The 25,683-nt window shown below is 47.9% G+C and overlaps 2 protein-coding genes across 2 annotated transcripts; both read left to right on the forward strand.

The window, feature by feature from the left end:
• The first annotated feature begins 1,879 nt into the window (after positions 1–1,879).
• On the forward strand, positions 1,880–8,314 carry HMOX1 (heme oxygenase 1). Its single transcript, XM_013947294.2, has 5 exons — positions 1,880–2,026; positions 2,356–2,476; positions 4,842–5,333; positions 5,957–6,065; positions 7,586–8,314. Exons 1-5 carry the CDS (start codon positions 1,881–1,883, stop codon positions 7,720–7,722), a joined length of 1,005 nt encoding a protein of 334 aa, XP_013802748.2. The 5' UTR covers position 1,880; the 3' UTR covers positions 7,723–8,314.
• A 3,178-nt stretch (positions 8,315–11,492) lies between these two features.
• On the forward strand, positions 11,493–25,422 carry MCM5 (minichromosome maintenance complex component 5). The gene is made up of 17 exons (XM_067309128.1): positions 11,493–11,563; positions 11,956–12,138; positions 13,113–13,239; positions 13,353–13,481; positions 13,928–14,100; positions 17,003–17,158; positions 17,937–18,103; positions 18,743–18,914; positions 19,095–19,206; positions 19,955–20,098; positions 20,482–20,547; positions 21,756–21,932; positions 22,442–22,554; positions 23,049–23,177; positions 23,577–23,719; positions 24,414–24,541; positions 25,028–25,422. The coding sequence occupies exons 2-17, from the start codon at positions 11,972–11,974 to the stop codon at positions 25,127–25,129; spliced, it is 2,205 nt and encodes a 734-aa protein (XP_067165229.1). The 5' UTR covers positions 11,493–11,563; positions 11,956–11,971; the 3' UTR covers positions 25,130–25,422.
• The last annotated feature ends 261 nt before the right edge of the window (positions 25,423–25,683 follow it).

Below are 25,683 nucleotides of genomic sequence, written 5' to 3' on the forward strand. Positions count from 1 at the left end.
CTCCAGGACAGAATGGCCACGCAGCCCTGCACTCCCGTGGGCTCCTGTGCAGAGCCCTCTGTGAGAGGGTGTTTGGGGCTTTGTCACACCTTCTTAAGAGATTCAGACATCCTGATAAACTTATTTTACCATACCGAAAAACAAACAAGCCAGCAACAAGTTCTGTGTAATGGCATGGGAGAGAGGGGGAAAGAAAGGAACTTGACAGTTTTTGCTAGAGTGTACTGTTGCTTTAAAGAAAAAACAAGACCGGAAAAGTCTGGCTGAGTCAGGGTGGAATCGCTGAGTAAACTTTCCTGAGCTCCCCACACTGCAAACCAGATGTCTGCCTGAGTGAAAAAAAACAAGCGTAGATGCATATTTCCTCCAGGACAGCTTTCTAACCTATGGCACCACAGCAAGCTACTATCAGGGTAGGTGCAGTGACAGGGAGAAAGGGAGACGGGTGGCTTGGACTACAGCACCCACCAGCAAAGCCACAGATTGACTCACCAGGACTAAAGACACGGACAAAAGATAACTACAGTTCTCCCCCCTCTTCCCCCTGCTCTACCTCACTACCACTTCATTCATGTAGTGCTCTGTGTTATTGCAGCAGTGGTTTCTCACCTCTGCATTAGCAGGGGAATGCTTTTTTTAAGTGCCTTGGTATTTGCATTGAACGCAAAATTCGTGCTTTCCCAAAGCAGAGCTGGCTGATGCATCTTCAACCCTGGCTAATCCTGCTTCCAGCACAGTTGGAAAACGAGGGCCCCACCGTCCGTTGGCTGCCTCATTAACCACTTCAACAGACAAAACAGCAGAGGAGCCAGCTACTGGCAGAACCAGCGTGTCTAAATCTCTTTTCCCAAATCAGAGGAATTACTTACATTTGAAAGTCTCTGCAGACTTCCTCAGAGTTTTCCCTAAATCCTACATTGCATCTTTTCAGTCCTTCATGCATACCAGCTACTGTAGTCTTCTGGGTATCTAGGAGATGGGCCGCCCTCCTTCCAAAATGCCCTGCATACAGCTGTGATAACAGCAGGGGCCATTTGCCACGCAAAGCAGCCACTATTGTTTCCATTCATAAGGGAGCAGAGGATGTCTCTATGCATCGGTGCAGGCAAACCTGTGCTGGCTCTATGCGAAGAGGAAGGGTTTATTCATCAGGGTCCAGCTCTGTGCAGCTGTAGTTCTGCCACTTGCTGACTGGAGCTGGTGCGTGCCTGTGCCACAGCACCCAGGTTACCTAGATACTCACAACTGGTACAAAGCCCAGGGTCCCTGCTGTGCTCCCCACTGTGGAGTGGGCATGCTCCTAATCTGTAGGGCAGAGCTCCCCATCCTATGGCCAGTAAGCACCACGTTACCTCAGGGACTCTCTTACAATGTTCATGGCCACAGGAAATTAAACATTTACACCTGAGTCTTGACAGAGATTAGGACAGATGCTGTATTAGCTCTCTAGTAGGGGTGCAGCTGGGACACAGATTGGAGTAGAAGGCTGTAGGGAGAGGAAGTTGCCTGCCCTGCCTCATCACATTTGACCATGGCACTAACCCATAAATCCACCCCTCTATCCAACATTGCTGCCCCCAGTGCAGTGACCACTGCTTGTAGCACCTGGGCTCTGCCTGCCATCAGCACTGTGCTGAAAGGGTTACCAAGCCAGGCAATCTTGAAAAAGAAGTTGTTCAACATCCTCTTATTTGTGCTTAGTTGTCAAGATGAATCAGGTGACTTCCTTCTGCCCTCTGAGTCTGGTCCCTCTGGACAGCAGGCAAGGAGAGGGTGACAGCCACTCTGGTAAGGGAAGTGCAGTTGTGTTGCAAGTAGTTTGTACTCCCACTGAGGTCAGCAGTTTGGCTGCTCACGTGACCTGGCCAGTATAAAGCTGGATGCAAGAGCCAGGCAGTCCAGCTCAGACGCTTCACAGTGTCCTGGGAGCAGAAGGGAAGGAGGAAAGCAAGGGCAACAAAAACCAACAGGGACACAGGAGGAAAAGGAGAAACATGGAAACTTCCCAGACACACAGCTCTGAAAGGTGAGAGTGGGACAGGAATAAGAGGGAAATTTCCAGCCAAAAGAGTATCATATTTTTCCCCTTGCTTTTAGGTGTGCTGTTCCCGTTTCTGCTCTGCAGGGAACAGCATGCTCTTTCTTTCCTCTCTGGCTGGAGTATGACGCTTTTAGTTCCCCTCAGACAGCATTTGGGATGCTAGCACTCCCCTGTTCCCATCTGCGGCTCTCAGGAATGCTCTGCTCCTTTCCCTGCCTTCCCAGGCTTCCCTCTTTTTGCTAGAGAGCTAAGATCTGTTTTGCAGGAGGAAAGTGACAGCACCAACATTTTTTTTTTTCGCTGCTTTTCCCCAGCGTGTCACGGGACCTGTCAGAACTCATGAAGGAAGCCACCAAGGAGGTGCATGAGCAGGCAGAGAACACACCATTCATGAAAAATTTCCAGAAGGGGCAGGTGTCGCTCCATGAATTTAAGGTACTTGCAGCAGTATTGCTTGGGGATGGGATTTCCTTGTCATGGAATACACTGGTAGATCAGACAGGCTATGCGGGGACTAAAGGTTGAGGGGCAAAGGAAGCCCTTTGCATCACAGCTGTTTTGTATCAGCATCTCCTGTGCAAAGCATGCTCTTAATCAAACTTTAGCATTCTTTACAGGCTCCTCTTGCAGAACATGAGGCAGGATTTTGTCTTTCTGGATGGGCAGCCAAGCCAAAACAAGATAAAAAGGCAAAGAGATTGTAATTGCTTTTATCTTTCCTTATAAATGCTTGCATGTTAATTATGGCCAATGACAGTTAATGGAGATACAACTATGTGCAAGTGTATGAATGGTTGAAATGCCAACAAGAATGGAGAATACTTCAGAATGCTTTAGGCAGTTACAGGGCTAGAAATAATGACGGAATAATGAGAAATGGGGGATCATTTTTGGCACTGAACCTTGCGGTGTTGTAGTTATCACTTGAGTTATACCAGAACTGAGATCAGGAGCAATTACTCAAAGCACAGTGAGTTTGAGCAAGCCATGTCTGTTGTTAACGTGTAGGAGCCTGTTGCTTTTCTTAGATATAACAGAATCATTTGCAGATACTAAGTCTGTATCTAACCTGGCTAGATAATGTGACCTGAGTCACGTAACAAAGCCATGTGTAAAAACAAGGTAGACACCTGAGCTAGAAATTCCTGGGAGGCTAGAGGATGTGACACATGGGTTTGCAAATAACAGCTAGTAATCTGACCTGTGGCTTAATGACTTTGTTGTTGAATTGCTCCTTGATAAACAGATCCACAGGAGTAGGAAAAAAGTACTTATTTCTGACAGGTCACATTCATGATATGCAATCAAGCATACTGTTAATCTCAGGTGCTAGCTTCCTGCTGTTAGAAATGGAGCATTTGCTAGGCAATGAACTTTGAGACAGGCTAGTAATAACCTAAAAAGTCAAGCCTCTAAGATCCAGGAATACAGCTCAGTTTTTTAGAAAATACTGACAGGCAGTCAGGGGGAATGAGATGTGACACTGGGTTTTAAAAAGTAAGATGATTTTCAAAAGCTGCATTTCTCACTAAACTACTATCTGCCTCTGAAAGCAACAATCAGATTAAATTCCTTTAATTTGTTAGGCAATATTCCTGTATTTTGTTTCTTTTCCAGTAAACTGGACAACAAGTTATTGTTTAAAAACTCTTTTTGTTTACCCTCTTGGCAAACCTATATATCTGCCCTGAAACATGACTCCATAAAATTTGAATATCTGTTTCTGCAACCAATGTCACTGCCTGTCTGTATATCAAAGTCCTATTTGCTGACACAGTGGGGAAAAGTTGAAATGGCAGCTCTTTTACTGCTAGAACTAATAGCTTTGTGGGAGAATAAACCATTTTCTCCCCTATCAGCAGTACAATTTCCCCTTCAAGCTTCACTCACCTGTACTACAGTGCCTTCACATTTTACCCTTTGCTGCTGATGAGGAATTTCAGTGTAAGCAAGAGATGGTGTACATGTAAATATGTATATAGCTTTTAAGAGCAGAATGCCCAGGAAAGGAAAGAATACAGCTGGATTGCCTTATCCTATATGGAAAGGCTGGCAGATAGAAAAAAGTATCGTGTAAGCTGGGAAAAACAACAATAGCAATGCTTTGAAAATAGAAATGAACACACAGCCTCACAGTGATCTTTCACAAAGGCATCTTTAAGAGGCAAGCTGTGCTTTCAGTCCCCTTTGTATCTTATCTCCTTGGGGCAACCAAAGGGAAAGCAAAAAGCAACCCTACTTAGAAATCTGAATGAAGGGAGCAGTGGTGCCTCAATTCCCAGGATGGTGGATTGCCAACAGGATGAATAGGCTGCACCAGAAAACAGGGCGTGTCATCATCTCACAGGGCCCCACAAAGGAAAGGCACATCTTGAAGCATTCAGATTTGAACACTACACCAGAAAACATACCTTTGGGAATAATCTCTCTGTTGACTGGGAGGAATGAAAAGAATAGACCAGGCATTATTTAATAGGGCTCCATTTTCTATAATATCAAGCTGCCAGAATCTTAACTTAACTTGAAGGCGAAGACAGCAGCTTTTATGGACAGGTAAGACCAACATCTGTTGGGAATGGCTTAGGTCTCACCTGAGGATGCCTCAAGAGGAAGGGCCAGAAGGTGTCTCACTGTCCCTTCCAACTCTGTTTTCCATATGGGAAACCTACAACAACATAACATATGTGCATGATTCATACTGGGTATGTGTATGAGTAACTTTTTTTATTAGTGGGATTTGTCCCAAAAGCTGGAGGACAGACAGATGCACCTGTATCTCATACCCTCCCTTCTATTTCAGCTGGTTACTGCCTCCCTGTATTTCATCTACTCTGCTCTGGAGGAAGAGATTGAATGTAACAAGGACAACCCAGTTTATGCCCCTGTTTATTTTCCGGCGGAGCTGCACCGGAAAGCTGCCTTGGAGAAAGACTTGGAGTACCTCTATGGCAGCAATTGGAGGGAAGAGATCCCATGTCCTGAGGCTACTCAGAAATACGTAGAGAGGCTCCATTACATAGGCAAGAACCGTCCAGAGCTCCTGGTGGCCCATGCCTACACTCGGTACTTGGGAGACCTGTCTGGGGGGCAGGTGCTAAAGAAAATTGCCCAAAAGGCCCTGCAGCTGCCCAGCACTGGAGAAGGGCTGGCTTTCTTCACCTTCGATGGAGTATCTAATGCCACCAAGTTCAAACAGCTCTATCGCTCCCGCATGAATGCCCTCGAGATGGATCTTGCCACTAAGAAAAGAGTCTTGGAGGAAGCCAAGAAAGCATTCCTGCTAAATATACAAGTGAGTAACAACTGGCCAGCCCTGTCTGCCCACACCCTCTCTCAAACAAGATAACAGCTACTGGGGAAAGGCAAAGCTGGTATTTCTGCTATGGAGCTCAAAGGAAGCTGTGGGTTAGGGCAAGCTAGTCAGAGCTAGACAGCTCCACTCGTCTTACCTGGGAGCCTAATGAACAACCAGTTTCTGAAAGATCCTTCTCCCTTCCCTAGGGTTCGAATTCAGACTCTTTCTTGTGCTATTGTTCAGATATAAATGAGGCTTTAATCTGGGAGCAGGGATCACCATCTACCTGCCCCACCTCTGCAGTAAAGCTCTATAGCTCCTCTTTGAATCCTGACTAGATACACATATAACTTGCTTTCCTTCCTATCAGAAGATGGGCCTTCTCTTGAGCTGGAAGCTTCAGAGAGAACCTGTAAAGTGAACAAGGAATTTGAAAGACACTCTCTTGACCCCACAGGTAGATTATGTTCTGTGCAGAAAGAGCAGCAGTACCAGGAAGGGCACAACTGGTTTGAAGACTTGTGACTTCCTCTAGTTCCTGAAGTGCCTGGGGCAGGGGCAAGGGGTCCAGTGAAAGAGGAAAGAAGCCCACATAATGAGACAGTGTTCATTCTTTTCAGGTGTTTGAAGCACTGCAGGAGCTGGTGTCTAAGGACCAGGAAAATGGTCACCCTGTGCAGTTGAAGGCAGAGCTTCGCGCAAGGAATGCTAACAGATCATATGAACATGGTAAGAGATTTCTAAAAGCAGTTGTTTAAAATTGCCCCTTGTGGTTTTCTTTTCCTCCCTTCCTGTGTTCTTGCTTGTGCAAGCCACTGAGAAATAAGTGTGAGGTACTTGCCTCATCTCTTCACCAGCAGTCATCAAGAAGGGGCCCTCATGTGTGTGAAGCTGCTTCCAGACATGGCAGAGCAGGGATGACACATGTGGGTTCTCCATGAATAGTGCCCATGGGAAAGCTTTACAGGAAAAGACTACCCTCTCTCCCTCTCAGGTTTTAACAAGTGTAAGCTTCATTAGCCATATAAGTTTCAACCAAAGGGGAACCTGGCCTTGAATTCACAAAGGAAAAGCTGCAATTTTGGGCCTAGCATGTTAGCTGTGATGCTGTGATGCTGACAGAAGGTTCTTCTAGACATGCAACCTTATCCAAGAGCCTGTCCTTTTGGACTAAATCTTCCTGTGGCCATTTTCATGCCTTCCAGAAGTATTTACTGAAAATACTTCCTGAAAGCAATGAAAATGTGCTAGGTTTAAAATCAGCAGGAAATGTGAATGTGCAGTGAAATGTAACCAGCTCAGAAGTGGAGCTGTACAGGCTCCAGTTCAATTTTGCAACACTGAAAAGGCTCCATCTACTGGTAAAGGCACAGATCCTGTGCAAAGGGCCCTTTCTGCAAAGTCAGTCCAGCTGCTGCTGGCAAAGTGATCCCTTTTGATGGAGTCAGACTTGTGACTGAGTTTGGATAGGGCTCAGATGTCTATGGAGGAAAGTGGTTTCTCTTATAAGATGTGGTTTGAATACGAAAGCTCTTATGACCTACACATTCTGAAACTAAAAGACAGATTTTTCATTGCATACTGGGCTGAACTAGTTTCCCAAGGCAAAGAATGCAAAATCTCCTTGTTTTGTGCACATCTGAACAGTGAAGCTTAGAGCAACTTCTTCAGTCAGGGCAGCAGAACTTCTCTGTGAATCTTTGCTGCTCATTTCTCAGTAAACCCATAAAGGTAGGATTTTCTAAAAAGCTCAGTGTTGGATGAAAAGTCCCATTCTAAAATTGCTCTAGGACAATTATTTGTCTGGAATGTTAAGGACTACCTGTTTAAAGTCATAAAATGCCTAACTGATTAAATCATTGAGAGTTAGGAGACAAAATGCCTTTAAAATTCTGGTTTAACCATTTAACTGTCTTCTGGACGCATCAGAGGTTTGAATGAGTCTCTTCGGGATCTGGGCAGGGTATTTATAAACCAGTAAGGAGACAAAGGAAGATGCCAGTAATCAAATACAAGGGCTCACAGCCCCTCTGCTTGTGATGTCCAGGTCAAGTCTGCTGCTTCCCTTCCTCACCTACCCTGGCAGAGCAGAATCTGCTGTCGCTCTTTCCCCCAGCCTCACTGGGCTCTCTCCTTCTCCCCATAACAACTGCACCAAGGCCTGCTCCAGCACTGTGGAAGGCAAGCACAGCATACTGGCAGCCTCTTGCCTCATCCTGGTCTCATCAACTTTTTCCTATTTAATCTAGGTCCAGTGTCTGGGAAAGAAAGAGAGAGGACAAATACAAGATGCACAGAAATGCTTCCCACTACTCCCCTTGTGCGGTGGATCCTTGCACTCAGCTTCCTAGCCACAACAGTCGCCGTGGGCTTATTTGCCATGTGAACAAATAGGACCTTCACCTTCTCTTCATGCCTTCCCTCACCATGAACTAATCCATCTTCCTCAGTCCTTCTGAGAGAAATTCTCCTTGGCTGGGTGCTGTGATCTTGGCTCTGTCACTAACATTAGGAGACTTCTCTCCCCAGAAAGCAAAGAGAGTGCTAAGGGGGGTTCAGGCAAAGCCTCTCCTGTGCTTGCTGTGAGCTATGCCTGAGACTAAATTTATCACCAGAACATAAGGGCAGAAAAGGCCTAAAAGCAATGACCGGGAATTGTCATTGCTTTGTAGAGCTCCTGTAAAAATCCTGCAAGATCAGAAATGCACGTTTGACATCTTGTCTCACCTCAGAAATGAAAAGTTCCCCAGAGCTCTGTTTGCTCAATATTTTATACTGCTAGCTGATACTGTGATCACTGTTTCTGTGGAGCCACAAGGTTCCTCTGGGTTTATCGACTATTTTATATGTCACTAGTAGGTTAAATCTTTTTCAAATCATTTTTGTTTTTTAAAAAGCAGAACATAGTTGTTGAAGATAGTGTTGTTCTTTTGTCTTGTTATATAATTTATATACATAATAAACATCAATGTAAAGTCTTCAGGCCTGGTGTTTCCTATTGTTAGAGCTGTATCCAGGGAGAATGGAAGTGCCTTTCTGCCTCCCAATTTTATGTCTTCTGGAACTGCTGCCTCCACAGACACGACAATAGACAAAAGTGGGAGTTATCAGAACCAGACTCTGTTCCCACTCTGTTCTAACAATAACTTGTACAAGCTCAGTCAGGTTTCTTAAGCTTCACAATGATCTCTCTATTTCTAGAAATTGAATGAAATTCTGTGACTGTACAAAATATCTTTAAGAGCTGGAAGCTGTACATAAGAGCTAGCTGCTATTCTATTAAAAGAAAAAGGTGACTGGACTCCTGGCTGGTCTAAACAAGGGCAGCTGCCCCTGCCCTGTACCAGCTAAGGGCCAGGTGCCATTAATCATACTGCCTGAGAATGTCACCATGAATCAGAAAAACAAGCATGTTTTCACTACTCACAAATGAAATACACACTAGCTTTTCATCCTACAAGACAGCAAAATCAGAGACATCAAGCATGTCCTCACCTAGGTAACAATCAAACCAAGCCAGCTTACTCCCAGATTTTGGCAACGCACAAGGAGTTGCTAAAGACAGTACAAATAAGTAGCACCACTAGAGCAGCCCATGTACACAGCTTTCTGTTTTCCCCTTGCTCACTCAGAACTGGAGGTCTGGGTTTGTGGCCACCTGCTGTTATGGCTGTAGGCCTTATCTGCTTATGAGGGTCTTCTAATGCAGGAGTCCCTGAAGGAGTGGCTGCAATTTGGTGTAACACAGCAGATACTGACAAGGCCATTATCCTTCAGCTCAGAGTCCTTTCCCCTCTTTCTACCTGAAGAGCCTCTGTGATCAACCTGTCTTCATGATGCTGCCTGTTCTAGCTGTGGCCTTAATCCCAAAGACATATACTCCTACTGATCTGTGTTAATGACCAGCACTGAACCTACTCAAAGAGCAAGAATCAGAAGGCAGGTCCTGCAGAGAATAAATGGTGAGAAAGAGGGACTGTCACTATCCTTAGGTTCTTGTCTATCCTATTTTTCTTCCAAAATCCCCTTTAATACTTCTCTATTTGGACCCATTCACCAATCCCTGGAAAAACAGAAAACAAGTTAATTGTTAAAAAAGATAGTCAAATGTTTGAAAAGCAGGGATATTAGGCTTGATAGCTATTCAAATCCAAGAACTCATTCATTCATTCAAATTTATTTTAAGTTCCACCTATTCAGTCTCTCTAACACACCCCAACTAAATCATTATGTTCATTCAACCATGCTGAATAAATAAACCTCCCAAACATGCAAAGAAATGCCAAAGAGCTCAGAAAATGCATTCTAGCACAATCAGCCCCCCACTCTGCTGCCCTAAGAGATCATAATGGTGACCTCAAAGTTATGAAACTTGGATTCAAACTGACACCATCCCCTTCCTGTTCATAGCAGTAGAGGTATCATGCTCTGAATATCTCACAGCCATTGTAGCATCACACACAGAAGGACTCCAGATTGAGCCTAAAGCAAGTCTTCAGAGGTAAAAACTAAAACTTTCCTTTGTACTCATCTATGATCTTTATGAAAATATCCAGCTTCCCTACAGCATAGCTACAGCTGACAAGATGGTCTTCATTTTCCATCCCGTGCTGTTAAAATCTCCCTTGCAACACACTATGCTTCCCAGCTCTGATTTTCATTTAGTATGTGCACTACCACACTTTCTAGGAGCCATAATGGTTACCCAATGACAAGTCAGCTTTCCCCAAAAATTCAGTACTAGTTAGCAGAAAAGCATTCCAGAGAAAACATATCCTAAAACAACAGTCTGTGTATATGCATATTTGGCTTGCTGCATAGTTACTGTCTTCCCTGTGGGACTCCGGACAGTCCAGCCACCTGCCATTCCCTTTTCCAGTATGTTCCAAATCAAGTTATTTTCTTCATTCATCCAGCTGTCTTTGGCTGCTGGCCTGCTGCACCAGAACAAATCTGCACATGTTCTTCCCTTCCCTTCCCTTCCCTTCCCTTCCCTTCCCTTCCCTTCCCTCAGAAATGTCCCTATCATGGACCTGTCACCTGAACTAAGGACTAGCCCTCATTGCCCTGTCGAGATGCCAGAGCTCGCCGGCAGTACCATCCCAAAGCAGCTACCCCAACAAGGCAGGATCGCAAAGCCAAATCTGGTACATATAGTCTTCGCAGAAAGGGCTCTGGAAACGCTCCGAGGAGTCTCTCGTGGCTCAGTACAACGCTCCTTATCTGGCCTACGGTACCTATCACGTCAGAACCGCAGAATAGTTGGGCTTGGCAGGGACCTCTGGAGACCGTCTCGTCCAACCCCCTGCTGAAGCAAGGTCACCTAGAGCAGGTTGCCCAGGACTGTGTCCAGTTGGTTTTGAGTATCTCCAAGGATGGAGACTCCACAACCTCTCTGGGCAAATTAGCATTGATTAAACATTGTGTAAACACTAACTAATCCTCACAGATCTCTGTTATCCCCACTCTGGGGGCATCAGAGGTGATCGCAGTGCTGCCCGAGGACACGAAAGGCTGCCACCGACTTGATGGGCCTCAGAGACAGCCATAGCCCCACTAAACTGCACCTCCCATGTTTCGGGGGCTTGGCAGATGAACCCCAGGGCAGACACCTGGAGTGCCAAGCGGGATGCAGAGCTGCCAGCCTTTTCACAGCCCTCAGCTGAATGCCTCCTGCTAAGGCCTGTCAGCACCCAGCATCTAGGGAGGCAGGAATTCCAGACAACCCAGGGTTTTCTCCACCTTGGCCTCCAGCCTTGCCGCAATCGCCACTTTATTTTATTTGTGTCCATTAACGCAGCTGTTTGACGCATGTCACGGAGGGGCCAGGCCCGCCCCGCTAGGCTCGCCTCTAGGCAGCCCACGCGCTCTCTCCCCCCCGGCAGCAATGGTCTCACCCTCTCCCCCCCGCCGCGCCGCCTACAATAGTCCCGCCCGATCCGCCATTTTCCTCCCCTTTTCCCCCTCCCTTTCTCTCCCAGTTTTCGCGCCAAACTGCGCCCGGCCGAAAGGGGGCGGGGCACTCGGCTGCGGCGGCCTCGGTCGCAAGGGGAGGGGGCGGGGAGGGAAAGGACGGTCGGGGCCAATCCGCGGCGGCGCGCTGCGGGCGGGCCAATAGGAGCGCGCGGCGGCAGCGCGCTTGGAACGCACCGCATATCCGGTTTTGTTTCCGCCTCGCGCTGCTTTTGCCGCGAAAAGTTGCGGGCCGGTTCCCGGGGAGCGGCGAGGTGCGGAGCGGGGGGCGCGGCTGCCCCGGGGCTGAGGTCCGCCCCGCGGGCGGGGGCAGGGGGGCCCGCGTGGGAACTGGGGAGGGGGGTCCTTCTTGGAGGGGGAGGTGGGCAGTTTGGGGGGATATTGGCGCAATCGGTGGGGCAGGGGCTGCCGGACCGTCGTGTAGCGGGGGGGGGCAGAGTGGGGTGGGGGGGATCCCGTGGGACAGGGGGTCTTTGGGGTGGAGAAGGAGGGGGGAGGAGGGCAGGTTGGGGGGGGTGCTGGAGTAATGGGTGGGACAGGGGCTGTGGGACCGTGGTGACACCGGGAGGTGGGGATCCCATGAGACATTTTGGGGGGGGGGAGAAAGAGGCGGGTGGGGGCTGACTGTGTCCTCTCACCCCTTCAGGGAAGCAGTGGTTACCATGTCCGGCTTCGACGACCCCGGTATTTACTACAGCGACAGTTTTGGGGGCGACGTGTCGGCCGATGAAGGGCAGATTCGGAAATCCCAGCTGCAGAAACGGTTCAAAGAGTTTCTGCGGCAGTACCGGGTGGGCACAGACCGGACAGGCTTCACCTTCAAATACAGGTGCTGCTGTGACTTGTAGCAACTTCTCTTCTCTGTCTGTGACCTTACTCACTCACTCCTCTTTGCACGTCCAACCTGCTCTTAACCTGCTTTCTGCTACGTAAACCCAAAGGACGCAATAGCATATTTTAGCTTGTTTCCTTCCTGTAGACCTCCAAAGGGCTCTTTGTTAGGATAAGAAATGTCATTATTCCCATTTGAGCTTATGGGAAAACTGAGGTCTGGCATTCTCAGAAATTTGTAGGCAGTAGTCTGGTCTACAGTGGCAAATGTAGGAATAGTGGGACCTGCACTGCCAAACGTGCACTTGGATCAGAATTTCAAGGTCTGTCGTCAAGTTTTAGTGCTTTGTGGTCCAGAGTTTTGGACTGGCCTGAGTTTCTGGTCTGGTGTATTAAAATTGATAAAACGCTGTCTACTTATGCCCTCTGAGACTGAAGGTCCCTTGGCTATTGCTTTGCCTATGCAACTTGGAGAGACTATTGAGAGAGAAGATGGAGACATGTTATGCATGGGCTAGGGAAATCTTTCACCTTTCATTTCTGAATTTCTTGCACCCCCGCTTTTGTAAGGGAAATATTGCCTGCAGGGCTATTACATCCTGTTTTTTTAGAATCACAGTTTAGGTATAATAGACACTATTCTGCATAGGAGTTCCTGAATTGCCCATCTGGTAGTGTGACTCTAGTGAAGAATTAGCACTAAACTTATACTATCACTGCAAGCACTAGTGTTCCTGATCCTATGTCACATTTCAAAGTGTATTTGGATGAAAGATCTGCTCAGGACCCCCTTGTATTCTCAAAGAGCTCTCTCTATTTTCCCTGTTTGCTTTCCAAACTAAGGACTCCATACAGAACCTATCTTCTCTGCTCACTGGGTAGTCACAAGGTCATTGTGGGATGGTAGCTGGACATGTTTATTAAGATCGATGCTTTCTGCTCTGCAAACATTTACTGCCTACTGCCTTGCAGGGATGAACTTAAACGACACTATAATCTGGGTCAGTATTGGATTGAGGTGGAGATGGAAGACTTAGCCAGCTTTGATGAAGATCTTGCTGACTATCTGTACAAGCAACCAGCAGAGCACCTTCAGCTGGTAAAGATGGAGGGAATGGGAGATCTGGTGCACTGACGTTCAGTCATGTAATGAGAGCAGTCCTGACAATACACTGTAGTGTGTCGGTAATAGCCTAGTTATTCCCTTCGTAGTTGGAAGAAGCAGCAAAAGAAGTTGCAGATGAGGTCACCCGTCCTCGTCCTTCAGGCGAAGAAACTCTGCAAGACATCCAGGTCATGCTGAGATCAGATGCCAATGCAGCCAACATCCGCAGTTTGAAGGTGAGGTGAAACTACTACTATGTGGAGGAATGGGTGGCAGGGCTTGCTTGTGTGAGGGTGTGATTGCTGGTGGAATTTCAGGTACTTGATTACTTAGTTCAGGACATGGGTTGTTGTTCACTAATTTACAAACAGGAATACAAAGCAACTTAAATCTGACTGCACAGGATTGTTTTGATTGGTTCCTGCCTTGGGGACTTTATTGCTGTTAGGGGTGTTGTGTGTAGTGTTTTGTCCTCTTACCTCTCTTGCTTTGAAGGCAGAGTAGTTAGTCATGCAACCTTCCCCTACTACTGTAGAGCAAGAGTGTGGAGTTGCAAGAAGTGTAGGGGTTTTTTTTGTTCTGGTACCCCTGTGTTTCTTTAACACCGTATAGCATGGTTAAGTTTCTTGTCACTCTTCCAGTGACATGCTTTCTCACCTTCCCTTCACCTTTTCCCTTTCAGTCTGACCAGATGTCCCACCTTGTGAAGATCCCTGGGATTGTAATTGCAGCAACTCCTGTGAGAGCCAAAGCCACCAAAATAGCTATCCAGTGCCGCAGCTGCCGTAACACCATCAGCAACATTGCTGTGCGCCCAGGTTTGGAAGGTTATGCCCTGCCCAGGAAATGCAACATGTAAGGACTGAAATGGGGATGAATGTGCCAGGGTAGTGGGACAAAAGATTGTCTCCTCCTTCCCCTTCATCCCTTGCATGTTACGTGGAGTCAGCTCCCTGTCCCACGGAGTGGAAGGGTCTACACTGCTCTGAGCCTCTTCCCTTCCTGTTGCCCTAGTGCCTGCCCTCATCCTTGGCCAGCAGCTTTTAGCTCCATCCATCTGGGAGTAGCCTTGGTCATGGATGTTGTGTGACCAGTGTTGCAAGCTGTGTTGAGTGGCAGTTTCTGGGGACTTCTTCATATCTGTGGGGCACTGCAGGGGCTGGACCCATTACAGTGGTTAGCCTAGCCTAGCCTAGTTGTTGCTTCAACTATCCCTTACCAAGTATCTCATTTTGATTAGCTGTGCAAAATACCTCTGACTGATTTCCTGCTTCTTTGTCCATAGGTCTCCCATCTTTTGGTTTGCTTTGCCTATCTGCTGTGACCCTCTTCTTCCAGCACTGTGACAATGCTCTCCTCCCCTCTTGATTCAGCCCTTCCCTCTCACTACAAGGCCTGCACCACCAAACCTTGCTATGGCTTTACCGCCACCATCTTCTCTTTTGAGGGTTTTTTTTTTTTTTCCCTTCTAGACTGTTGTTCCCTGCTAGATATCCCAGGAACCAGCTGACTTTGTCACTGCAGATATATACCACTTTTGAGGGGTATCTGCTTAGATAACAGCTCAGCCTCTCCCATTTAGTAAGAACCCTTTGCTGGCAAACTCAACTGTCTCTTCAAAGGATAACTCAGGTGGGAAGGGACCTTGGGAAATCTCTAGTCCAACCTCCTGCTCAAAGCAGGGTAAGCTATGAGATCGGACCAGATTACTGGGTATCCAGTCCCAGCAAGGCTGGACTCAAAGCACTACTTCCTACTGATCAGACCAGTGGTTCTTGGCAAATATTAGCAGAGCTTGAATAAATCCTTGAGTAATTTGTCCCAAAGCATCCTGTGAGGATTTTCATGTACAGTAGTGTAGATGGTGTTTGTGTACTCTCACATTCATGTAAATCATTCACTTGTGATGCAGAGGGCTCCAAATGCTTTGCATAAATGTTGAGCTAAGGTAAATTGAATACTCCTTTGAAAATCAGCCCCAATTGATTTAAGGATGAGATTTTTTTCATAGCTGGCTCTTAAGTGCTTACCTCCCATTCAACTGTAGTGAAACCTGATTTCACAGGTGTTTCTGAAAAATCTCAGCTCTTGCAACCAGAAGTTGTCACACAATCCCAAAGGCTGGGATTTTCAGGTGTTCCTACTGAAAGACTGAGAAACTGCTGCCCAGCTCTGCAGACCTTCTTAAAATCCCCGTACTCTCAAAGCTCCATCTCTTCCTAGACCTTTCTGCCCAGGATCTCACTCCTCTTCCAAATGAAAACTGGCAGAAAATAAGGTGTAGTCCTTCTTCCTCTAGATCTGCATTTCCATTGCTTCCAGCATCTGATCTTCCCTATTGCTGCAGACACAGATGATTTCCTCCTTTCCTTCTCAAACTCTCATCTGTCCCTCACTCTCGCACTTTAATGCCTTCCATTAATAAACAAAGCAAAACAAACAAACAAAAATCCTCCTGCCTGTCAGACTTTTGCACTGGCTTCTGCTCATCACAGGCTCATTGAAGCAGTTTCTGTGGCTGTCTGGAGGTCCACCTTCTAGATCTCTCTCCCCATTGGCTTTTGCCTTCTTTCTCCACCAAGTCTGTCTATGCTAAAGTGTTATGTGGACTATTTGTCTTCAGTTTCTAAGCTGGCCACTGCATAACCTTGCTTTCCCCTGTTGCCTGTGGTCAGGTACCTGAAGGTTCACTCCTGCCTCCAGTTGTCCTACAGTATTGTTTTAAGTTGCTATCCTAACTTCCTATTAAGTTGTTTTCTTTTTCAAACAAACTTGCTTCCCAGTTGCCTCTCCTCAGATTGCTGTTTTTCATAAACTTCTGTAATAGCACTTTGCTACTAACTTGCAAACCCCTCTTTACAGCTTGTGATGCCTATGTGAACCACAAGCATTAGGTGTTGCAGTGCTCTCATGCTGACTGATGCTGATGGATCGTGTGTTTGATCTCATGTCTGCTGTTTTTTCCTGTGCCTCGTCTTTAACACAGCTTGAGAGATCTTTAGGATAGGAATCATTGTTGTATTTAGTCTGTAGAGTACCTAATTCCTGATCCTTGACCGCGGAAGTGCATCTGCAGAGTTGTAGTGCAGTCACCTCTCCTTCTATCCTGAATGTAACTGACATTTATGAGATTTTTCGTTCTCATGTTAACCTCCCTGAAAGCCCTGTCACTGCCTGCATGGATTCAGGCATCAGTAATAATGTACTAAGAAGCCAGCAGGATGTGGAGGCGCTTCTTGTCTCAAAGAGCATGTAGTGTAGCAAGACAGATATGTAGAGCCAATGTCTCAAGAGACTAAGAGGTTGATGACAGTCTTGTCACATTGCTAATTGCTTTCTCAACAGAAACCGCTTAACATTTGCTTCATGCCTGAAGTTAAAGAAAAATGCTCTGTCAGGTCATTGAGTCTATACTGTTACCTTCTGTGTAATTACTGAATTACCTTTCTCTTTGCTTTTAGCTAGCAGGGGAGAGGGAGGAGGCTGGAAGAGTATTCAGGAGAAGTATCACTATGTATTTGGCTTGTTCTAATAGTTTGACCTTTACACCTGCTTTTAGCAGCTGTTGAATACAAGAAACAGGGTCAGATGAACCTGTGGTTTGGCCTGTATGACTGCTCTTCTGGCTTGCTTGGTACTGTTGGGGAGAGTGGACTGCTCTGGGGTGTGACTGCTCTTACCTATGCAAAGGGGGCTTTGAGGTGGTGTCTTCTGAGTCCTGGCAGTCAGCTAATTTCCCTGATTGATCTCTGTGCAGAGAACAGGCTGGCCGCCCAAAGTGCCCACTGGACCCGTATTTCATTATGCCAGATAAGTGCAAGTGCGTGGACTTCCAAGTCCTGAAGCTCCAAGAGTCTCCAGATGCTGTGCCACATGGGGAGATGCCTCGGCACATGCAGCTGTACTGTGACAGGTAAAAACAAGTCCCTTGTCCCACTCATCCCACAGGACATTTCAGACAGCTGGTGCTGGGTTCAGCTCTTCCCTGGCAAGAAGTTATCTGAGTTGAAATGGATATTCTGTCCTTTCCTGCATCAGTCCTTAGGAGTATTGCACAGAATTGTTCAAAAACAGATTTGTACGTGCCCCTGTACTTGTGTGGTTACCTCACAGCAGTGCCGGGATGTTTTAACAGCTACCATAGCCTGGAGATGGCTGGCCTCTTCCTCCTATGATTTCCAGAGCCTAACTTTTTGTGGCCATGAGCCATGCCACGTACCTGGGGGACCAGGTAGTTTGGGAAGCAGCTCTCAGATGTGAGGGGTGACAGTGACTCCCTGGGATGCTGCTCCTCTGTTTTGGGAAAGCCATGGGCTAGGCTGTAGACACATTGCTCCATCTCAGAGTGATCTTACATTGTTGCTCCTGGCAGCCTCTATTTACTCCACTTTGTCACGCAGCTGGTGACTGGGATTGCTCAGCAGACCTGGACAATATGACTTCCTGCTGGTGATGTTACTTTGGTCTGACATGGGAGCCTTAGTGAGCAGGTTCAAGAGCCATAAATTGGCTTGAAACCCCCTTGACATTTCTTGACTTAGTCCCGGCCAGCTCTCCCCTTTTGACAGCCTCCACTGCTGAGTTTTGGGCCTCGAAATTTTTCTGGGTTTGGCAAGAGAGGGGCTAACAGGTGTTGCTGGTGCTGTCCTTTTCCTCTCTGTCATCCTTTGCTTTCCCCTTCCTTTTCTTAGGTACCTGTGTGACAAAGTTGTCCCAGGGAACAGAGTCACTATTATGGGCATCTATTCCATCAAGAAGTCTACCCAGAGCAAGAACAAAAGCCGTGACAACGTGGGTGTGGGCATCCGAAGCGCTTACCTCCGTGTTGTGGGTATCCAGGTGGATGTGGAAGGCTCAGGTGAAGGCTGGTTTTGGTTCCTGCCTGGTTTGTGTTGATAGCGTGGTGTTAGGAGAGCCCTGTTGCTGAACAAGGAAGCTCCTCAACAAGGACTACAAAATCACAGCCTGGGTCTTTCTCTATTGCATATATAGCAAAAGGCACAAGCTATCCAGGGGGGTTGGCTTGCCCCGTATCCTGTGTCCTTGCTCAAGAATCCTGTATGATTTTTCCTCAATGATATTAAATGAGGTTTCAACCTGAATCCTTCAGGGTACTTAAGTAGTTTTATCCTATTGATCTTAGTGGGAATCCACTAAGCTGTCCCTGAGGATCTGGGCTGAAGTCAACAGTTAAAATTGAGCTGTGTATTTAAAACACAGTCCTGCCCATAATTCTCTCTCTGGTTCCTCCTGAGCTGTTTTGCCCAAGATCCTTGCTTTTTTTCCTTCCAGTCTTGCTGTAGACTCAGCTCCTTCCTTCACCCAGCCTCCAAGGAAACAGCCTGTCTGCTGGGTTAGCAAACCCCTGCCGTTTCCAATCTCCAGACATGGTGGCATTTGGCATGATCTGCAAGAAGGGCTTTTGGGGGCAGGGGGTGTCTTTTTGTTTAAAGCATCCGTTTGCTTGCTGTGCCTTATTCTCCTCTTCCCCACATAGGGCACAGTTTTGCTGGCTCAGTGACACCTCAAGAAGAGGAGGAACTTCGTCGCCTCGCTGCCATGCCCAACATCTATGAGGCAATTGCTAAGAGCATTGCACCCTCCATCTATGGCAGCACTGACATCAAAAAGGCCATTGCTTGCCTCTTATTTGGAGGCTCTCGCAAGAGGTGAGGAGAAACAGCCTGGTGGAGATAGGGTGGTGACAGGGGTATCATTCAAGGCACAGAGCCCTTGTGCAGTCTTCTGGCAATGCTAACAACTGCCTGCCACTCGTCAGCAATAAGTTGTTGTCAGAATAAGTGCTTACTATCTGTCTCCCCTCTTTTCTTCCCACCCTGTCACTCCAGGCTCCCCGATGGGCTGACCCGCAGAGGAGACATCAATTTACTGATGCTGGGTGACCCTGGCACAGCCAAATCCCAGCTGCTGAAGTTTGTAGAGAAGTGTTCACCCATCGGGGTAGGTGTTATGGGTGGTACAAGGCATATGCTTACAGTGCAGCTCATTTCTTCCTTTTGCTCCCTGTATAGCACAGAGGACCAAACCATGGTCACAGCAGAAAGTTGCCCATACGTGCACAGCTAGACTGACTGGCAGAGGGGCGAGCTGCTGTTTCTGGTGCTAGCCTGGAAGAGAGATGTGTGCAGGATAGAGGATGAGGGAGGGGAAGAGAAGCAGGTAATGCTTTTTGTTATGATATGAGCCTGGCTATTTGCAGATGTCCAAAGATGTGACTGGTGTTGTTTATTGTTAAGAGCTGACCAGCAGAGAGACTGTCTGGTCAGAACAAATGAAGTTGACTGCGTCTTGGGCACGGAGCTCCAGACAGAGCTCAGGCACGAAATTATATTTTCAGCTATGTTTTCTCATCTCCATAAAACTCAGCCTCTGACTGCTTTGTTTCCTCAGAGGGAAAACAAAATGAACACAGCAGCCCAGCAAAAAAATGAATCACTTTGTTCTGTGCTTATTACCTGTATTTGTATGTCTACAAGCCCTCCAGTGCATCACAACTCCTGAGTCCAGTGCCTGAAAGTATGTGAAAATCTTGCTTTGCATCCAGCTTTGATGTGTGCTATGGGGTTCTTGCTGTAGCAAGGCAGATCTTGCAGTACAGTGGGATATTTTTTCTCCAGCTGGAGTGATAAGGTCTTGGATCCCATGGCAGCTCATATTCTGTCCCATTCCTTGCCCCACATACTGCTAGGTATACACCTCGGGGAAGGGCAGCAGTGCTGCTGGCTTGACAGCCTCCGTGATCCGAGACCCTTCTTCAAGGAGTTTCTTCATGGAGGGAGGAGCCATGGTGCTGGCAGACGGGGGAGTAGTGTGCATCGATGAGTTTGACAAGGTACCAGTGTGGCGTGCAGAGTCCAACGTTACAATGTGTGGGAGTGGGGAAGAGAGCCACTCTTCTATGAACTCTTCCCTGGAGAGCCCAGAGCTGTAGGAGAAAGAGGTGTATCTCCTAAGACACCCTCATTTTCCTTTGGAGAAGGAAATGGAGCTGCAGGGGCTGCAAGGTAATTCCCAGGCTCCAGGGTCCTATTCTTCATCCAAAGAGTGGCTCAGAGGAGGGAGGCTGTGCTGGTTACATACCACACTCTTGAGCAGAAGTATTGATAGATCTTTACCTCTGGGGTCAACGTCAGTCAGTGTTTGGCTGAAATTCAGTGAAGATGACTGATGATTTTTTTTTTACCCCCCAATCTCTCTCTCTCCTCTGATGATAAGATGCGGGAGGATGACCGTGTGGCCATCCATGAGGCCATGGAACAACAGACCATCTCCATTGCAAAGGTGAGCTGCTAGCATGTTCATTTCCCCAGGGTGGGAGGGGAGCAATAGTGGCAGGAGTCTGACTTACAGCTCTCAGCTTCTGTGAGAGCCCGGCGACCAGCTGTCACACATCTTTTGCCAGAGTTGCACATTTTAGAGTTGTTTTAATAGTTACTGGTTTCTGTGATCTGAGACCAGTAGGCCCTGCTTATGGGCATCAGGTTGTCTTTATTTAGGCAGCCTGAACAAGACTGAAACTGAGCTCCCTCCTCTGCTCTGCCTGCTCTGCTCCTGTAGATTTAGTAGTTCCACTCACATTCCTGTGTCATAGCCTGGTGTCACTTCTGCCTCCTTTTCTTCCTTTCCCCCTGCTCTCCACTCTTTCCCTCCCCTGCCCCCACCAAAATCTACAGAAATTGCCTGACTTCCTGGTGCCAGGTCTCCCTCAAATCAGTGTTTCTCTTCATTTCCACTGTTCAACATTTTTAATTGCAGCTCTCCACCCTCCTGGTTGCTCTGACTCACCTCTTATCTGTTCAGTCCTTCTTAATAGAGCAGCTGCCACAACTTTTCCTTGCTCTTTGCTCTTAACTGCCGGTGCTACCTTCAAACCAGCAGAGATTTGTTGTTGTCGATCAGATTCCTTCTCTCTGTCACGCACCCAGGCGATTCTCTTCCCTATCTTTGGTCACCTCATCCCAGCAGATCTTCTGATGCCCTCCCCTTTGTGATTCCCTTTACATTGCAGACATGCTTTCTTACTTTTTTTGTTCTTTTTCTGTGCTGCTTCTGAAAATTATGCAGTAGTAGTAAACCAGCCCAGATAGGCGTTTCCCCCTCTGGCCTCCCTGGTGGATTCTCAGCCCCAGACCTCCAAGTTTCTCGCTCAGATTGCAAATTCAAGGGTAGAGTCTGTCTCACTTTTGTGTCCTTGCTCTTAACACAAGATTTTAAATGAGGTTACTCAGAGCTCAAGTCTCAGTTGAAGCTAGTTTTCCTCCAGAAGGACACGCGGGTCCAACCTCATACAGCTGCTGTGATGACCTCCCTCCAATGTGGAACCCTAAGAGAGCAACTGGATGCTACTTAAAGAGCTTTATTTAAACACAGATGCTTGAGGATAAGAGTCCTTGCAAACCACTTTGGACCTTTTGATGTGGGTTAATAGCTACCTAGCCCTGCTGTTACATGGATGTGGTCTTGACCTCAGCCATTTCTCCTCCTTGCAGGCAGGAATCACAACCACATTGAATTCCCGTTGCTCAGTGCTTGCGGCTGCCAACTCTGTCTTCGGACGCTGGGATGAAACCAAAGGCGAAGAGAACATCGATTTTATGCCTACCATTCTGTCCCGATTTGACATGATCTTCATTGTCAAGGATGAGCACAATGAGGAGCGAGACATGGTGGGTTGGAGCTTGTGGGCTCAACTGGAACTCGCAGCGCAGTCAGCCTAGCAGACGCATGATCAAGGGCAGCAGGGCAAGTAGCTGGGAGCTTATTTAGCCATAACACTGGGCTAAGAGCTTGAGGAAGAGGCAAAGCAAAGCCTCTGCTTTGTCCCGTTTGTCCACTAGGGCAAGGTGTGCCTTGAACCCTGGCCCCGCGGGTCCCTTAACCTGTTTCTACTGAGCTGAGCACAGCCCATGTAACATTGAGATTAGCTTGCAGGGGGACTTTAATCCTGTCTTCAGCACTAACATAGCTTGGACCCCCTCCATGTCCTCTAAAGCACTGTTACCTCCTGCCAAACATCAGTCTCACAGGGACAGAGCTTTTGAACAGTTATGTTCATAAAACTGCTGCCCCGACTGTGCAATAAGCTGAGACAAGCTGCCCCATTGTTCTGCAGGATTGTATGTTGCAGTTGAAGGCAGGAGTTTTTATATTGTCTGACTGTCCTCTGCTTTCCTAGACGCTGGCTAAGCACGTGATGTCCTTACACGTGAGTGCTTTGACACAGACCCAGGCCGTGGAAGGTGAAATTGAGCTGAACAAGCTGAAGAAGCTCATATCCTTCTGTCGGACGTGAGTGAAAGGTGTCTCCCTATGACATCACTTTTGGCAGTGCCAGGTTGCATGACAGAACTGCAGGCGGCACATACAGCTTGACCTGTGTGGACCATGTAATGGAGCAATACAGATGTGCTCCTTGAGGGCCCTTAGGTGTATGCCTGATGCTGCTGCACCAACCGTTGGGCCGTTCCCTGCCTGGTAGTGAGTTACCTGGAATGACCCAATATTGAGCCACATAGGTGCTTCTTGGGGGAGGTGTTTCTAAAAACGCCGGGCCATTTCCAGCAGCGACACAGCAATTTCAGTTACATTTTTGAAGTGCTCTGTTTGGGTGACCTTTTCTCTCCTGCCCAGAAGAAATGGAAGTGAAAGTGGCCTGAAACTGTGCCACAACTTGGCCTGAGGAAGTGAGAGGTGCCCCCATCTCATTGCAGTGATGGGGTGCTGCCTGTCTAGTACATCTTCCCTAGCAATGCCTCATCAAGTGTCCCTGCCCTCTTTTGCAGGAAGTGTGGCCCTCGCCTGTCTGCAGCAGCCGCAGAGAAGCTGAAGAATCGCTACATCCTGATGCGGAGCAGTGCTCGCCAGCATGAGCAGGAGAGTGATCATCGGTCCAGCATCCCCATCACCATCCGGTGAGGGCCCTCTCAGCACTGTCTTGGGGGAGCGCAGGGAAACATGGATCCTGAATGCCTGGGGGATATGCACAGAGGAAAGGGCACCGCTGTCTTCCTCGTGCCACCTAAACCCTCAAGGGTTGGAAGTGGTTCAGTGGATGGCTGGGTGTCACCTGAGTTAGCCCAGGGAGGTTAGCAGGGCCCTGGGTTTTAGGGAGTCCTCCTGTGGATGAGGGGTCATCCCTTCCTCACCAGTGAATGGACTGCATGTACCATAGGGCAGTACTGGAGGTGTGGCTGTGTGGCAGGAGATTCCTTGAGCAAGGTGGGAGTGTGTGTGTGTGTCACAGGTGGGAGGGAAGGAGAAGGCCTGCTAGAACTGTGGTAGTAAGAGGGTTATGTCTTCATCGGCCGCAGGCAGCTGGAGGCCATCGTGCGCATTGCTGAATCCCTTGGCAAGATGAAGCTTCAGCCTTTTGCCACTGAGGCGGATGTTGAAGAGGCCTTGCGGCTCTTCCAGGTGTCCACGCTTGATGCGGCCATGTCGGGCAGCCTGTCAGGTGAGGCAGAGATGCTTGAGATGCTTTTTGCTGGGGGCAGGGTGGGGTATGAAGCTGACCCCAGTGCATAGAGCAAGGAGAGCCAAGCTCACCTCTCAGGACAGCACTGGCAGTTGCAGAGAGGGTGCTTAAAGGCATCCTCTGTACAGGGTGCTGCTGCCCTGTGTGCTGGAAGTGCTTTCTGAGCGAAGGTGAAGCAGTGCGTATGGCTGCAAGGGCTCCTTGTTCCCACAGGGATTACTGCAGCTGTGTGGCTGTGGCTCACCGAGTGGTCTAGACAGTGATGAACATAAATCATACAGGCAGGGGAGTTTGTCTCTCACAATAGCAGGGAAGGGGGTACAGTCTGGCTCCTTGTAGCACTGAGGACAGAGTGCAGTGCTGAGGGTGGAGGAAAAAAGATCATTCCCCATCCTGTTCATACTCTAATCCCTTTTCCTATGAGGGTGAAGACTGTGTGTTTCCTTCAGAGGCAGCATGGCATGAAGGGTTTCAGGGAAACTTTGATGGTTAGGAACATGTTTGGCTGTGCATTTGAAGCTCCGCAATATTTGATGTTGGATTTGCCTAATTTCCCTAAAGGTCTCTGATGCTAGAGATATGCAAGTGTGGTGGGAGGTTAGGGAGACAGGCATTCTGGTTTTGAGAGTGACATCTCAGCGGTGCAGAAAGTTCATATAGCATCTCTCTTTAGGGGCAGAAGGCTTCATGACACAGGAGGACCAAGAGATGCTGTCCCGCATTGAGAAACAGCTCAAGCGCCGCTTTGCCATCGGCTCTCAGGTGTCAGAGCACAGCATCGTCCAGGACTTCATGCGGCAGGTGGGCTGGGGTGCAGAGATTCTGCTTGAGGGCAGGTGGTAGGCTGTGAAAACAGGTACCCACAGGCTACTGCTTTGTGGGGTGAAACCCATTCCCTGAAATGTGGCTGGAGAGCCCTTTGGTAATAATTACTTTTGAAATCCTTCGTAGGAAGTGGCGAGTAACAAGATTGCAGAGTGTAAGGGGACTGAGTCAGGAACTCTGTTCTCTGCAAAAGTGTGGGGGTTGGAGGCTGTTCTGGTACCCTGCCTACTTGCCTGTAGGTTGGGATCTTAGCCTTGAAACTGGAACCATTGGGTTTGTGAGACTGTCTGCAGTCAGAACTGAAACAGTTCAGCTAAAAAGGAACGTGAGCAGCTCATGCCACAAAGTTTCCTGCCTACGGAGAGGGCACAGCAAAGCTTTCTAGACAGTTTCTGGTTCTTGCTGGGCCATAGTGAGCTTTTCCTGTCCCTGCTCATGTTGCTCTGTTCTCCCCCTTTCCAGAAATATCCAGAACATGCCATCTACAAGGTGCTGCAGCTCATGATGCGGCGTGGAGAGATCCAGCACCGCATGCAACGTAAAGTTCTCTACCGCATCAAGTAACCTCTTTATCCCACTTGTCTGGTAGCTCAAGCCATCCAAAGGGAACCACTGCTGGCTGCTGACTGACCCCCCAGGTGGTTGCTGAGAAAGAGCACCCTGTTAGGTTGGCTTTCTGCTGATGGAAGAAGCTTTTCCTTGGGAAGCAGAACAGACAGGTGCTTCCATCTTCAACCACAGTTCAGGACAGGTGGGGTTCCCACTTTGTGTCAGATGCTCTGTCACAGGGTCTCTTTCGTGTTTCTCAGAACTCCGAAAGCTTTTAGTTTGCGTTAAAATAAAAGCTGACATTGGTACTCCAGGATCCTTTGCTGTCTGGAGGGAGGTGGGACAGAGGGCATTTTATCCCTATCCTCCTCTGTTGGCAGTGCAGGACCATTGTTTGGAAGGGCATCTGTTCTGCTCCTTCTGTATTATCCTCTCCACTCAGCCACTGACAATGTGGGCTCACCTCGAAAATGGAAACAGCCCTGCTGCCATCTGGGCAGCTCAAGCATATGTAAAGGAAAAATGTCACTTTTCACTCAGGGTTTGATCTCCCCGTTGAGGCATAAATC

The sequence above is a fragment of the Apteryx mantelli genome, chromosome 1 (assembly GCF_036417845.1).
Source record: "Apteryx mantelli isolate bAptMan1 chromosome 1, bAptMan1.hap1, whole genome shotgun sequence".
NCBI lineage: Eukaryota > Metazoa > Chordata > Aves > Apterygiformes > Apterygidae > Apteryx > Apteryx mantelli.

Coding starts and splice junctions, on each gene's coding strand:
- MCM5 (XM_067309128.1), top strand. CDS start 11,972: ATGTCCGGCTTCGACGACCCCGGTATTTACTACAGCGACAGTTTTGGG. Junction 18,104..18,742: donor GGTGGATGTGGAAGGCTCAG/GTGAAGGCTGGT, acceptor TTCCCCACATAG/GGCACAGTTTTGCTGGCTCA. Junction 23,720..24,413: donor CATGTCGGGCAGCCTGTCAG/GTGAGGCAGAGA, acceptor ATCTCTCTTTAG/GGGCAGAAGGCTTCATGACA.
- HMOX1 (XM_013947294.2), top strand. CDS start 1,881: ATGCAAGAGCCAGGCAGTCCAGCTCAGACGCTTCACAGTGTCCTGGGA. Junction 5,334..5,956: donor CATTCCTGCTAAATATACAA/GTGAGTAACAAC, acceptor CATTCTTTTCAG/GTGTTTGAAGCACTGCAGGA. Junction 6,066..7,585: donor TAACAGATCATATGAACATG/GTAAGAGATTTC, acceptor TATTTAATCTAG/GTCCAGTGTCTGGGAAAGAA.